Genomic DNA, 16,032 nt, shown 5'->3' with positions numbered 1-16,032 from the left:
TTGAAGGAACAGCAAAAAAAAAAAAACAACAACCATTGGTTCAAACTGCATCCCATAGGAAGCGTAAAGGTAAATGAAGAGTGGACGTGTTGTTGTCTTAGCCGTGTTGACATCAGGTTTACAGGGGACAGGGTGTCTGGCACCTTGCATATGAAAGATGTTTCATTCAGGACTCAAGAAAAGAACAACAGCAGCCTTGTCACTGCTAATCTAAATATTACTGAAGTCGTTTTCAGGCACATTTACATACAACTCTACTGACTGAGCCCCAGCTGACCGTACTGGATCAAAAAGCGGCACATTCTTCCTTTAATGGCGTCCTTCCAAAGGTACATGCAGCATTTGTTTGGTTGGTTAGACCTTTTGTTTTCCATTTAACTTGCACGTGGGCATCAACACAACTAAAGTACAGGCAGTGGTGTTTTAATCCACCGCTTTATTACCAAAACACATGTCATAATGTTCAACTAAAGCACAGAACAGAGACGGCTCGCTGTTGTAAAACAGATGTTAAACTGACCTGAAACATCCCAACTGCTGTTTGAAATGGTTATGTAATTTAGAGCATCTATAGTAAGAAGTGTCAACTCGGCATAAGTCATCAACAGCAGGAGGAAATTCACATTCTGCAACACCTGTGTTGGCAACATTGGCCTCATATCAGGCAGGCTACAATTGTGTGGGGCCCTTACACACACACACACACACACACACACACACACACACACACACACACACACACACACACACACACACACACACACACACACACACACACACACACACACACACACACACACACACACACACACACACACAAACACACACACACACACACACACACACACACACACACACACACACACACACACACACACACACACACACACACACACACACACACACACACACACACACACAAACACACACACACACACACACACACACACACACACACACACACACACACACACACACACACACACACACACACACACACACACAAAACCCAGACATGCTAACAAAGCTCTGCTCTCTCTTCTGACAAGAAAAGACTAGTTTTTACAATAAAGAAAATAAACGTGGAGGACCAAAACACACTATTTAAAGACTGAGCAGATGAGGAAAGAGGTTTCTAGAAAAGGAGAGAGATGGTTTCATCATTCTGTGTGTACGCAACAGAGGAACCAGAGTGCAGCAGCACAAATACAACACTTGCGTAGAGTACTAAAGCTGGTCCAGTCAGTTCCAGCTTTTTATAGCTCCTGTGGTGTAAACTGCAATTTAGGACCAGTATGATGACAGAGGAAGAAAGACAATAATGTTTATCAAAAGTCACACACAAAACCTTCTAGTGCATTGTGGGATACGGCTACATAACGTGAAGCATAAAGATGTGGCTTCAGCAGTGTTCAAGGTGGCTGCAGATGTCTCTGAGGGGTCACATTCAGAACGCTGGCAGTGAAAGCAACACCTCGTACGAAAGTGCTATTTATAGCAACAACAATGGAGGGGGTTGTGTTTGTCTGCGTGTGTGTACGTGCGTGTGCGCGTGTGTGTGTGTGTGTGTGCGTGTGCGGCTGATTGCTTGGCATGAAAATACGAGATGGGAAATTTGACAAATGAGCTCTGTTGCTGTCTTCAAAGCTGTGCTCGCATTTGTTGCTATGGTAGGTGACGCACAGCACTAAACTGGGAAAGAGCAATGATTCTGAAAGCTTGCAGGAGGAGCTCAGTCACGCCTGTAGTAAGTGTCAAATACAATAGGGCTGAGTTGGCAAGACGGACTACACAAAGCTCTTTGAACAGTCAAAAGAATAAAGAAGCGCTACATGAGCTCAGGTCCTCTCCATTGACATGGAAGATTGCACTGCTATGAGCTGGCTCTGGATAAATGTGCCAATATGCTCAATGTGCATCAACGCAGATTTTACAGAATCAATACTGACACCAAGCTGTGATAGGAGTTCGCAACACTACTACATGATGCAACACAGGTTTCGAATCAAAACAAACAAGCATGGATGTGACTGTATCCACTCCCAGCAAAACTGAAAGCAAGGATTAAAGCAGCAATTCAGATTTTTTTTTGCAAATACCAGGAAGTCGGGTGTTGGAAAATGAGTCATGCAATATGCAAGCTATGCAAAGACAGCGTAAAATACTGCAGCGACACAACCAACCTGCAGCTATACATGACTAGTTGCAAGAAACAACAGCTAGGTCCACTTCAGAGGACCAGTGTGTGCAATGCTAACCAGCACTTTACAACGCTGTCAAGTCAGATTTCCCCTCACTTTGATGCTTTATGTCTTTACATGTAGTATAAAGGTGATTTTGTGATCTTTTGAGTACTTAGAAGTCGAGGGGATTTGGGTTTGAATTTCACTCAACTATCAGATGGACTCGGGGGATTTTAAAAAAACACCTCTATGCATTTTGTGTTGCCTTGTGCTTGTACTTGTACAGTCGATTAGGAAGGCTTCAGGCAGCTGCTTAATGAGTATGAGTCACGCTGCTTAATCACCAAAAGTTGATTTATTACAGAAACTGCAGTGCCTAAGCAGTTTGCAGATGTGAAGCACAAAGAGCATTCTTTCCAATGAGTCGACTCGTTGATAATAATAATATATATATATCGTCATGTGCTCCTTAGAAATACATGTTTCACTCGTGACAGAATCCATTTGGCTGTAATGCTGTGATGAGAGTTTTAACACGACTGACCTACAGTGCAGTTCACAATAACACCTTAGCCAAAGCTCTGGGATTAAAATATTGTTATTGTGTATTTCTTGGATCTCTTGAAGTGTTTTAAGTTGTTATGCCTCTGCTGTTACTCTGTACTATAAAGAACAGCTGTTGTATTGTAGTGTGTAGGACAAAATCAACATCATCATCGTGGCCTCAGTGTCATAATATGAATCGTATGGTGAGGTTGTGGGACATAAGCAGCCCTTCAAAGTCATTGTCAAGTTAAACCAGGTCAGTAAATTAGATTTAATAAAAAGCGACAGAGAAAACAGAGAGGGCCATTGGAGTTTAAAAAAAAAAAAAAAAGCAAATGAAGAAAGCCTCGAGTACAGTTGAGCTATATATCTGTTCAGATGACAGTATATCGTTCTGCTGTTATCAGTAAACCATTAAAAGGCATGAAAAATTTTATATTTCACAAAAAAATATACTGAATGACGAGTGAGAAGAGTTGCAGATTCAAGATTTTTATTTGTCACCTGCTCATACAGACGTGCAGTGAAATGTTAGGACTGTTCCGCAGGCCATACAAAAACAATAAAAACAATAAACGCTCAGTTTAATAATATAAACTAAAAAAATAAAAGGAGTTATTTGAATGTACAAAATAATAAATATAGAATACTGTAAACAGGATGTGCCATCAGGTGTGCTGGACTGGGAAACAGATGGATGACAGCACCCTCTATCAGGACGTCTTTGTTCAACCTTCTGGTCTTTCTGGGATGTGAATCATTTGTAAAGATTTGATAATTGCACGTAATCATGTGCACTTTTCACTTGATCCCTACAATTAAGGAGGAGGAAAGGCATGCTGCTAAGCAAGTGAGCAGGAAGAGACCAAGTGAACTGAGGACAGAATAACAAGCAAGCACAAAATATACAGATCAATGAGAACACCGGTTCTTTTAGCTCTTTACTAAACGATGTTAGCAAGTTCAGAATAAAAGGACAAATATAGGACACACAAAAGTTTACATTAAGTTAAAGATTAATCAAATAAAATGAGCTTAAAAAACATTGAACACTTTTGGCTGATGTGGTTATAAAGAGGGACTAAGGATACTGACTATGTTGTAAGGACAGACAGAACATGCTGTACATGCAACTGTGTGAAATATGACGCGACTCAAAAGGTGTTGTCAAATCAGACAACCAAAGTGCTGCAGAGCAAACACGTTCTGCAGCTTAGTAAACACTTGGGTATGTGTTTAGAGATGGAAGGCCATCCTTAATTTCCCTCCACTCGTGTTTTGCCCTTTTTTCAAGTCCATGCATGACTCAAACTGTGTTCATTCACAACAAAAAGAAAATAGTATTCTCTATAAATGTCAACCAGGTGCATCAGGCCAACACTTGATTACTCATGGCCATCCATTACAGCCATCAACCATCTTAGCCCAGCAGTTTGGCTGGCTCAAACAGCAAACACACAGATCCTTTAATGAGTTACTATTTTTATTTTGTTGTTTGTACTGTGAGACAGTAAAGCAGTCTGAGCGCTTGTACAATATTGTCCATCCAGCTCATGATCCAGCAGTATGAAGCATCAGGATGTGGTGAGATGGTGAAAGGGTAAAAGAAACGACGAGTAACAATGACAACAGGCTTACCCTAAGGTGCTGATAAATCCACTGGTGGAACCCTCTGCATAGAGGGAACAAACGTCCCCAATATGGAGGAAACTGGACATCTTGTCTGACATGGTTCCTGAGGCTTGACTTCACCTGAAAAGACAGACAACAACGTCAGATCTAACACTGAGAACCATTTTTAAGATTTTCACTAAATCATTCAAAATAAGCCCCTTGGCTGTAATTATCAGCTACAGTTATAACACATACAACAGTATTGCAGTTTGATATTCCTGCACATATTGATTGTCAAAAACTGATTGAGTATAGAAAGTGTTAACAGCTGTGTACTTACTACAAATATGATGGTGACTTTGTCAGTGCTAGAGTTTCTGTTCAAATCATCTGAATTGTCCATCCTCAGGCCCACCTACAGCATGGTCAAGTGTACGATGTGTGTAGAGGTGTATTCTAACAATATAACACTTTACAAATGACATAAATATTCACCGATTTTTTTTTTCTCTGAGGGCATGTCCATTGTTCAAGTATGGGGTCTGTTGTTTTTGATGCAAAGCATGAAGTCTAAACAACATCAATCCCAACTAACTACAGCTATTTTATTTTGTTGTACTGCAATCATTTAAAATAATGCAACAGGGGGGGAAAAAAAACAATGAAACTAACTCTTGCAAATGATGTTAAAGAAAGTATCTGTGGGCACTATGTTTGTGTTATTTGTGTGACTCTATAACACTCAGGCCATCGTATTTAGGTCACTATATTCTTTAGTGTGTTTCCAGGTTTGCAGTCTCTCTGTTTTCAGGCTGGGACGTCGATAAAGGTGTAACCATTACAACTCTTTCTTTTATCATGTTTGGCATAAACTAAAAGTAATAATGCGAAATAGCCATACTTTCACAGTACTGCACAACAACATCGTATTGAAAAAAGAAAGAACAAAGTGTGTTATTTCCTTAAAATATCAGACTTCAGATTCCTTTCATAGGGGGATTTTCTTAAAGTGTATATTCCCGAAATTGAAAATGTTTTAAAACAATCCTTTCAACTGAGACAAATACACGGTTTAAAGTTTGCTCTAATCTATACATCCCATTGAAACATTATGTAAAGAATCCTAATTGGGACGTCTAGAGGAACCAGTGGTGCCACAAACTTCTTCGCTAGCTAAATTGAATATGATGTTGTTTCTTTTTCACCACACGAGCTGTAGCACAAACAACGGCAACAAATGAGCGCGTGGGCTACTTCCTTGACAGAGATGCTTGCAGCTCAGTGGCTAAATGAACAATGCCATGACTGAAAACTACACGAAGCCTACATATTTACCTGGCAGAATGTGATGGAAGGCGTCCAAGCTAGGTAGAGAAAGGAAGGAGTGAAGAAGTGGGTCAGCACAGGATCATTTCCACAGCGCTGTCCTTGGTTAAGTCCATGTTAGTGAAACTCCAGGTGAGTGCAGGCTGCAGATCAGCGTTATCTCTGACAGCTGAATGCGTCCTCGGCAACAATCCGCTTCTTGCCTCCTCCACATGTCACTGCAGGGAACGCCCCTTTCGTTACTATTTATACTGCAGCAGAGCTCTCTGGGAAATGTAGTATTTTAGGCATTTAAATCGATGTCATGAGCAGGGACAGTGAGTTGCTCAAATTAAAGATTTTCGTACTTTTGAATAGATTGTAGTAGATTTCTTGGTTTAGAAAACATTTCTGAATATATCATACTGAAGGAGATAAGGTAGGCCTAAATTCATTCCACTAAGTTTTTTTTTACTTTTTTTTCTGCAGACTAATAGTAGAATCAGAGCGTGCATTGTGAAATTAAACAATATAAAACCAGTTTGAACTGTGGTGAGTCTAACAGCAGGTTTGTGTATGGTAAATGGACTTGAGCTTGTAAAGCGCTTTTTTGTCCTCTGACTATACTAACGTCCAAACACATCACATACAGCCTTAATTTAGGCGGCTGCAGGAGCTGGGAATCGAACCCGCGGTATTCTGGTTGAAAGCCATATTTAGATTTGAGCAACAGCAGTGCAGCTGATTCATCTGAGTCCCTTGGTTGTCCCCTCTTTCCTTTAATGGTCATTTCAATTTTCACCTGCCTAATATTTCTATATTTATTTGTGAACTGCAAACCCCATCAGCTTCTTAAGCATGTTAACACCAAGATTGTGAGTTGAATATGTATTATGCTTTTTCCAAAGAGGATTTGATCCATCCATCCTACTGCTAACTTCACAACTTTTAGCATGTTGTATTTATTAATGTCTGAGTCTGTGTGCCTTTAAAATGTTTCTCATATTGTTCCACAGCTGCAAAATTAATTTCCCATCAGGGACAAAACGTTGAAGTTCTCTCAGCAAGTCCTCTTAGGGCTTAAGGAGAGTGCTGATTTTGTCCTGTCACCCAAACCAACTTGAGTAATTCTGGCACCTAAATCTTAGTGAACTGTAGCTATTTCCAAAAGCTAACACATACTCTGTTTGGTATTCAAAAACGTGTGGGTTTATGCAGTTAGACTGGTTAGGTTAAAAGATAATGATATGGGTTAAAATACAGAGTCAGTGTTGACATTTGGTTTCACACAAGATACAAACGAATCATTATACCTACAAAACATCAATACTTCAGCTTTGTCTGAATGAGACAACTGTCAAAAGAAAATAAGATACGTTAACAGGAGAAAACTGATAGGAATGTACAGCTCTCATAAATCATGAAACTGGCCAGTTTTAGCTACTAATAATTGTTACAAATTCACTCGTTCATTTGTGCCAAATGTGGACTGTAGCAATGGTGCCTCTAAATGATAAAACCAATGCGACCTGAGGTTTTACATTTCATGTATGTAATGTCAGAAACAGAGGCACACGCCGCCTTACAAAGACAGAGTCATGCTGTGCATGTCTATGTGAAAAGACGTGAGATAAAGACATCAGTTGTGTTTGCTGTCTGCTGTCAGAAACACTGATTCGGCTACAGACAGTCAAACTCTATAATCGCTGAAGGGGAAACCCAAGTGGACTCTCTTTGGATCAATGCCTTTTTTTCTGTTTCTCTTTTTTGATTCATTTTTTTTATGCAGGGACCCAATGAATAAAGAGTTGTTTACTTTTGAATGGATATTGCAGTGACACACCATAGCAGTGCAGATAGCTTGCAGTGTTTCCCATGGACCACTATAAGTTTATAACAGTTTGGATATATAAGTCGTCAGCTCTGAGTGATCTGGTTTATTTGCAAGTGACCCATTAAAAGCACAGTGACGTTTTTAGCTAGTGGAATCAGATCACAGTCTTTTACTGAAATATACAGAAGCTTTGTACATACTGAACTCAAGAATATCTTGCCAAATGAGTGATATGTTATGGAATCAGACTGACCTCACAGGGATTGAAGTCTTTCTTTCTTTGTACAAAAAAGGAAAAAATACTCACCTCCGACTTCTCAATGGAAGCCAGTATGGTTTGCAGTATAAGTTCAGTAAAAGTCTGATTATCCGTAATGATTTCTTATTATAACATGGAGATAAAAGGAGCATTGACCAAATCTATTAAACAGTTTGTTTTCTTATGGAATCCAGAACAATTATGAGTCATGTAAATAGGTTTGCTAAAATTGGTCTTAACATAAAAGCACTCTTCTCATATGTTCCATTTTAAATCCGTTTTTTTTGGCTAAATTTAGTGATATAGCTCATGTGGTTACATACTAGCCCATTTTTAGACGTTTGACTTTGAGGCCTTAAAAACTTCAACATGGTGATTTGTGTTATAATGTTCTGTATCCTTGTGTGAATAAGAAAACCCAGCTCTGCTTGTAATAAGAAGACCTATAATTCAAGTGATCTGACTTTTTTTTTTTACGTCCCTGTTCCTTTTCATTATCTTTATAATATGGAATAAAGAATGAATGATTTGTTCTTTGTCTCAGTTCATCAGTAGTGTCAGTTCTGAACATCCATGTCTAAATGCAATGATGTGAATATAGTATAGTATTCAATGCTTTGATGGTTAGGTATGTTGAATACAGTTGTCATGGATACAGTGTACAGACGACTGGCTGACAGTAGTTGTACGACCGAGTGAATTTGTTGTTGTTTGTATATGTGCATCCATGTGTCTATGAGGGGCGGACGGATAGATGGATGGATGGATGGATAGATGGATAGATGGATAGATGGATAGATGGATAGATGGATAGATGGATAGATGGATAGATAGATAGATAGATAGATAGATAGATAGATAGATAGATAGATAGATAGATAGATAGATAGATAGTACACACATTGTTTTACTGTAACAGTTCTTCAGAGGGAGAGGTGATTCATTTATCACATGGTTACGTTTTCTTGACAACAAATTGAATATAGCATATGTGTGTTTGTCATCCACTGAAGACAGATGAGTGACAAAATACAGTGAACATCTGAGTGGGAGCACAGATTGTGGGATCCATTATTATGCATGATAGAGGGAGTATTCTCATGTGCAGTTTCAGGCCTTCTCTAGGCATCACTGTGTGGGCACAATGGCTGGTAGTGTTCCTGTCTGAGACTCTGTTAACCCTCTGTGTAGGCCATGCCTGTAAACTAATCCTCATATTCATCAAAAATGTCACAATAGAGCTAAAAGTTGCTTATTTTCATCATTGGTCAGAATGTCTTTATTCATTTAATGAATTTTCCAAATCTGCATCAGGCCTTTTCTTGTTTAAAGAAAAGGTTTCTGCTCCACCGTTTTTATTTGAAAAACATAAAAATAAATCTGGGGCATCTAAGAGCTGCTCCAGATCTCTGACAGTGAGTACTGATGCCAGTGGGAGCAAGAACAATATATGATGGTTTACAAGTGCTTTTAAGCACAATGCAAAATCATGATATAACTTCTTTAATAATCTCACAAACAGCTGTATACTCAGCTGTAACTTTAGACGTACTATCCTCTCTTGAGTCTTTGACAGCGACCTGATGCGACTTTCAGACGTCAGGTCTCTTTAAACGCGAGCCAGTTGCACTGTGAAAGCCTACAAGGTTTAACATCTCTTTCTTTGCTGAGATCACAGACAGGAATAGAAAATGGGAAATTTACTCAAACCCTGCTTCTAGAAGAAGCGATGTAGTCGTCTATTACAGACTTTAGTCAATCATTAATATGTCACAGACTTTAAGGAGGTATCCTTAATTATTTTCTGAAATGGCAGGTTCCCCATTCTGTCTTGCCTTGCAAGAAAACAGTTTTAGGAACGCAACCTAGGATAAGGTAGAGATCTATTTCACTAAAAATAAAAGACAATTATGCTGGTATAATGGCCTTCACACTCCCAATGGAAATAATCTGATTAGAACAGCTGCTGAGATATTGTAATTAGGCCCTGTACTTTTGAGTCATAATGTGCATTGACATGTACAAAAAATATTTGGATTGAAATGGACCTTGTAAGGAAATCTACATGAGTGGACACCATATTATTAATGGCAACATTTTTGTTTGCACATTTTCAGGTATCAAATTCTGTCAGGTTCAAAGAGTAATTGGTGAAAGGCAGAGATGGTTGATCAAATACACAACCAGATTCACAGGTCCCCTCTCAACAACACTGCTCTCAGAGGAGAGGATCACTTCACCACGTCCCTTGGTTACAGCATATTGAATGAGCTAGATCATAGACAGGAGTAATGCACACAGTTGTAACATTAACACAGTTTTGGGCTTATCTTGCTGAAGGAGAACAGTGGTCTGAACTCACCTCTTTAACCTGCAGAACATGTTCTGTAAGCTGCTTTAACTGCCCTGTAATCCATCGAGTCACTTTGGGATTAGAGGACTCCTGCCTCACTTTCACTAGACGATAACCTAACGGGTCCAGTATAAGTTTTCTATAATTATATAGTGCACAATATACAAGTTAGTATACTACAAAACAACAATCTATGTGCATATATATTCCTAGAATGTATTGAGAGAAAGGGGCTCTGTGGGATGCAAGGGTGAGGCAGGACTGATAATGGGATTGTCCCAGTTTAGCTTGCACAGAAACACAGGGGATTGACTGTTTGTCAGTAAGTTGTGAAACAAGGTTTTTAAATACTCATGTGGGATATCTCACACATTATTAGTCATAGCCTAATAGGTTGAGAATATCTTCCACATTTGCATCTCAGTGGGATCATCTGAGGTTAGAATGGCCCTGTTTACACCTGAATTTAACACATGTATCATTGTGTTATTGGTGATCCCATCAAAAAGGCTGCCATGAATATTTGTTTTGTTGAGAAGATTTGGATGGCAGTGGAGCATAACAGTGTTAAACATTAACCTCTATGGTACGCATTATGCTTTCTGTGATGGACTTTTTTTTGTTGCTTTAAAGTGGTTTAAAGTGGACCCTATAGAACTATGTATATATATATATATATATATATATATATATATATATATATATATATATATATATATATTCATTTAGGCAACCTTGTACCATAACAGCCACATTGAAACATTTGATGTTTACATGAAGAATTATTGAAAACATCAATTTCTATGACCAAACATTTAAAAAAAAAAAGATTTTGTTTTTCATGTAATATGCATTTCCTATTTATCAAAAGTATCATTTCATATCCAGCTGTTGCTCTCAAGCTACACTGTACCATTATGAAACACAAATACAACCACATCTTAATATCATCAATTATCATATCAAATCCGTACAATCAAGTTAATTCAAGGTAAAACTTTTAAAATCCCCATGTCCATATCATAATTGGCACCTTTTCCTTTGAATAAGAATACACAAAGGATACAAACAAGAGGACATTTGTTTGTACACAAGAACATACACACAAAACCTATGGAGGTGGTCCATTCTGAACACTGCATTTTTTTTTTTACAATGCCTCATCAACCTTTCAACCCAAACAGGTAACCTGTCATTTTGCCCATTGATCTTCTACCATTAGTTTTCTGTCTCATCCTCATCCCTCTCTCTCTTTCCTCATGACACCTCATCCTCACTCTCAACTGGCAGGGCCACCAGTGCATTATACTTGTTTAAGTTTAATAGAAAGGAGCAGATTCATCCCCTGCATCAAATCACAATATATGCACTGCAGATAAAGTATGTGAATTACATATTCTTATTCATGCATTACAAAATCTTTTTCAAGAAAAATACATTTCCTCACAATTAAATATATTTATTATATGTGTATTACAACCTAATGTTCCTTGTGGCCTGATGCAATCCATTGCTGTACAATGTTGCGTTTATTTAATTATCGATGAAGGTCACTCAGGTCTTTGTAGGTAATTATCTCTGCTTTTTAGAGCAATATATCTTTGTTTTTATTGTTTGGCTCCTGAGGGGCTCAACTTTTCCTAAATGCAAGGAGGAGGGGCTTAGGGGAAAAAGGTTGGGAACTACCGTACTCATGTGGAGGGTTAAAGCACATTTATTATCATTTGTTTGTGTGATTTAATGATGAAACTTCATGTTTGGATTACGTTTTTAAAATGATTGCTTTTTAAAACCCACTTAACCACAGCTGAGCAAATGAATACGATCAGTCGAGAATTTATTCTCAAGAATAACTTGTCGCAGAGTTATTGAGTCAGTGTGTTAAAGTTGGAGTAGTGAGAGCAGCTGTGGTTGCTTGCATTTTTTTGGGCTCCAGAATTGTCTGCTGAGCATGCTGCAGGTGTCCTGGATCAACCATATCTTCACATCCATATTTGGAGTGACCTGCTTTAAAACAACTGTTTGACAAGGTCTCTCAAGCTCTGTGTTGCGGCTCTACTCATGCAGATAGGAAACTACACATTATTTTGGCACATAAGCAACAAATTGTCGTAAGTATCGGGACCCTGAAAAAAATCATTGCAAGAAACTGGGGCTTTTTTGGAGACAGAACCACACTGATTTGGTGTAAATTGTCTCTTTTGTGGCATTGGAAATGTTTTTGTGGTTTCCCCTGTCCTCACTTCCATGCAGGTGGCAAGCTGCTCTTCTTTTAACCATAGCCTAATATAAAACGATTGTCGAATGTAATATTATAAATTAACTACTTTGTTTTCATAAATGTGTGACTTTAATCTTTACATGTACGTTATTTATTTTCTTTAATGTGGTCTTAATACTCTGTCATAGAACCTAATTTTCAAAAGCATTGCTGCAATTTTCCTTCTCTAACTCTATTTCCACCACTAGCCAGCATACAGTGAAAATCTGTTCTAGTGTGTTGTTGAAAAAGAGTATAGTCATTTCGCAAGCTTTTTTCATTAAGGTTTTAAGAGCAGAGCTCACCCATTGAAGCCAAATGTTGAAGCAACTTGTAGGTCAACTTAATCAGGTTCTGGTTAAAAAATGAAACCCATGCTGTTTGATCTGTTGATATCTGGTCTATAAAAGTACAATTGACACACCTGTTAAATGGAACATCACAACTGTACGTCTGCAAAAGGTCATACCTTACCCATGACATTTCATTCCGGTGAGCCATGCAGGGTTTTGAAAACATCTCTTTGATGTTTTTGTGACCCAGTCAGTCAACTCTTGAAAAGTTTATAATGTAAGAATTTCAACAACAAAAAAATCGACATTTTTGTTGACACTGATTACTTTGTATAAAACTCTTATTTTACTCGCTGAATGCTACTTTTTTCTGTATCATACTGAGCTTTTTACAGCCAGATTTCAACATTAGGTTATGACAATTTTGTAAAATACAGCAGTAGCCTACAGTACATCTGTATGTATGCTGTAAATCTCTGTGCGAATGGTTAATGTGATAATGGTATAGGTCTATTCAAAATTCACCTTTGGTCTTTCATGTAAAGTCATACACATCAAATTTTGGCATAAAAGTCCTTGTTCATTGCTTTCATCTGGCAGCTTATTAACCATTTTCAGACAAGATAAAAACCCCGTGTTATGGATATTTATGAAACATACATTATCTCTCTATCATCACTGAATATGTTACCCACATGTACCAAAGGATGTGCAATATGTCGAAATGAATCAGAAATTCTAATCTGCTGTAAAAAAAAAAAGAAAAAAAAAAAAAAAGTAACTGTACAGAGAATTGATCTTGTGTCTCAGAAAAAGTCATTATAATATGAGAATTGAATCAAAGTAAATGTTAAACAGCAATAAAAAAAATATATGCAGGATGATTACATTTGAAAAGCACATTTGAGGCCAATGAAATAGTTTGAGTCATTAATTTATACATTTGGCTGCAGGATTTAAGGCAAGGACATCTGGTCCCTTGTCAGAGTTGTGTTCCATTTTTGAACGAATGCACCGCCAGTTGTGGTTTCTCACTGATCACTCACACTGGAAAAAGTGCCCCGCTCAATTATCAATGCGATACATCACTCTGACATATGGACAATGATTCTGTTTGTCCTTTCAAGGTATATTTGGCAAGACATGTAGGTAAACTTTTATTAGCCTCAAACAAAGATGAGCTTTAACCCATATCTATTTTTTTAAGCCATATTTATTTTTAAGTCAGATTATAAAAGGCTGTGGGCTCAGCGGTCGAGTCGGTCATCTCTCAACCAGAGGGCTGGGAGTTTGAAGCTCATCTAACAGTTGTGACAGGACACCCGTTTACGTTGGAGTCTTTGCATTCACACACAGTGGGTGAATGTGACATGTTGTGTAAAAGTGCTTTGGAAGAAGAGATTTGAATTTTGACTTAAACTACACGTTGCAGTTCCAGCAAGTGAATTATAAGTTAAAGGGATACATCACCCATTTGCATGATGCTTTGTACCATTAGAAACATGTTAGTAGTGTTGAATGGACATAAATCCAACCCTCATTTTGCCCTGAGATGAGAAAAATATGTTTTTCTTTGCCTGGAAGTATTTCTAATAATACACACATACATACATACATAATACTTCATGTAAATGGGTGAAGTATCCCTTTAAGGACTTTCAGTCTTTTTTTTTTTTACAAACTAACACTACTCCATTTATCTTCTGAAGAGTAATATTTACAGCCTCTTCATATTCATAAAACCCTATCACACTGGGCTACTTCATCTTAAGCTCTACTTGATACGTTTGTTTTTGGAAGGGAGGGGTGTGGAGCGGGTTTGGTGGGGAAGTTCACCTCATGTGATTAACTGGTGGTTGCTAGGTGACTAGCCTGGAAAGGATCCACTGATTTGCAGCCCAGCACTTCATAAGGCAGGATTGAAGAACAGCTTTCCTGCACCTCAGAGCCAGCCACTGCTGTCCATATCACCTCCTGTAGACATAGCCTGTTGCCATAGGGATTCCAGGGACATCTGAATCATAAATGACATGAGTCATGCATTTCAATGGAGATGTATTTTTATTACTTGTAGTAGTTAGGGTTAGGGTTAGGGTTATTCAAGGACAACGGAATCTTGTTTACCACAACAACACAAAACCTTATGTTTAGACAACTAAGAGCTTTCTCTAGTTCTCTTATTAAATGTTTTTTCTCAAATTTGCAGAGGTGAAAGACGACACACGCTTTAGCTGATGTAAAGAAAGCATTGACCCAGATCTTTCCATAGATTTTTTTTCTTTGATTTGACAAATGCAGTCGTTTTCCCTTCCTGTCCTAGTTTTCTCCAAGGTCATAGAAACAGTGAACATCCAGCCATAACCTTCACTCGGCAGTACAGTGTTTCTTACAAATACACTATTTCCTTGCATCTATGCTTTCGACTAAATCTGAATCAGATGTTTTGTTCTTACACTTTGACTAAAGTTATATCAGAAACCCAAATTTGTTCTAATCCAATACGTGATTGTACTGCTGTGTTATGTTGGCAGTGACTTAGTTTAAAACTAGATATAATGACATAATGGCAGAATAATGTTAAGTTATTTTGCACAAATGTACGAAAGATCAAAGCCATGCTCAAGTTTAACACACAACGCTTCTTGTTAGCTAAGGTAAGTATTTAGACTGGATGAAGCGATGCTAATACTAGCTAACTGTAACAACATTCCCATAAAGTAAAAAAAGAGCACATTGTGGTTTTTGAACAGATAAAAACCCTGTGACCTGACGTCATGGAGAAACATATTTTACTCTCAGTTTTTCTACTAATAAACAATAACAAGTAACATTTGCCTCTTATCTGGGTGACACAAAAACTAGGCAACTTGACACTGGTCTCCGATCAACAGAGGGCTTCCATCCCCACCCCCATTTAGTCTCTCTCAGCCCTTGTGTGGCTGGTCCCATTTCGAGATGAAAAACGGTCTCCATCCTAATTAACCCAGATGTGGGTATTAATAAGATGAAAGCAGGTCTAGACTAGAAAGGGGGCTGATTGAAAGGAGAAGGTCCTGATTTTGAAATGGTCACACTAAAGTGGGACACCTTCACCCCTCCTCTGACAGGGGAATAAGTCTGTTTCTATATAAAACACACCCTCTGGCCCTTTTTAATTGGTCCCACGTCTCTTGAGGCTTGAGTGCCATGAGAAACTGAGAATATCTACTTGGTGATGCATGAAGACAGAAAAGAAATGACAAGTTGATGGTAAACACATGACAGCTATAACTTTAACTTGAGAATTCTGGTGTTTAATTTTGATTTATATGGGTTATGCAAAATACTCCAACTGTAAACAGTAGATCAGTTATTTTGGCTACTTAATGCATCAACTTCAACACTA

The 16,032-nt window shown here is 38.2% G+C and overlaps 1 protein-coding gene across 10 annotated transcripts in view; it reads right to left on the bottom strand.

The window, feature by feature from the left end:
* The window catches only part of itpr1b (inositol 1,4,5-trisphosphate receptor, type 1b), a 75,778-nt gene extending 69,888 nt beyond the window's left edge, over positions 1-5,890 (bottom strand). For 9 of the 10 annotated variants that reach the window (XM_079340457.1, XM_079340451.1, XM_079340454.1 and 6 more), the window contains exons 1-2: positions 5,679-5,887; positions 4,368-4,481 (exon numbers count right to left, since the gene is read on the bottom strand). In XM_079340457.1, the coding sequence (XP_079196583.1) occupies positions 4,368-4,459 (92 nt within the window). In that variant the 5' untranslated portion in view covers positions 4,460-4,481; positions 5,679-5,887. Of the gene's footprint in view, positions 1-4,367; positions 4,482-5,678 lie in introns of all 10 variants that reach the window. The other variant, XM_079340449.1, reaches the window with a different exon arrangement.
* Positions 5,891-16,032: the final 10,142 nt, after the last annotated feature.

The sequence above is a fragment of the Symphodus melops genome (assembly GCF_947650265.1).
Source record: "Symphodus melops genome assembly, chromosome: 4".
In the NCBI taxonomy this organism is placed as follows: Eukaryota; Metazoa; Chordata; class Actinopteri; order Labriformes; family Labridae; genus Symphodus; species Symphodus melops.
Note: the sequence above shows the minus strand (reverse complement) of the source record. Positions and strands in the feature narration are given on the sequence as shown.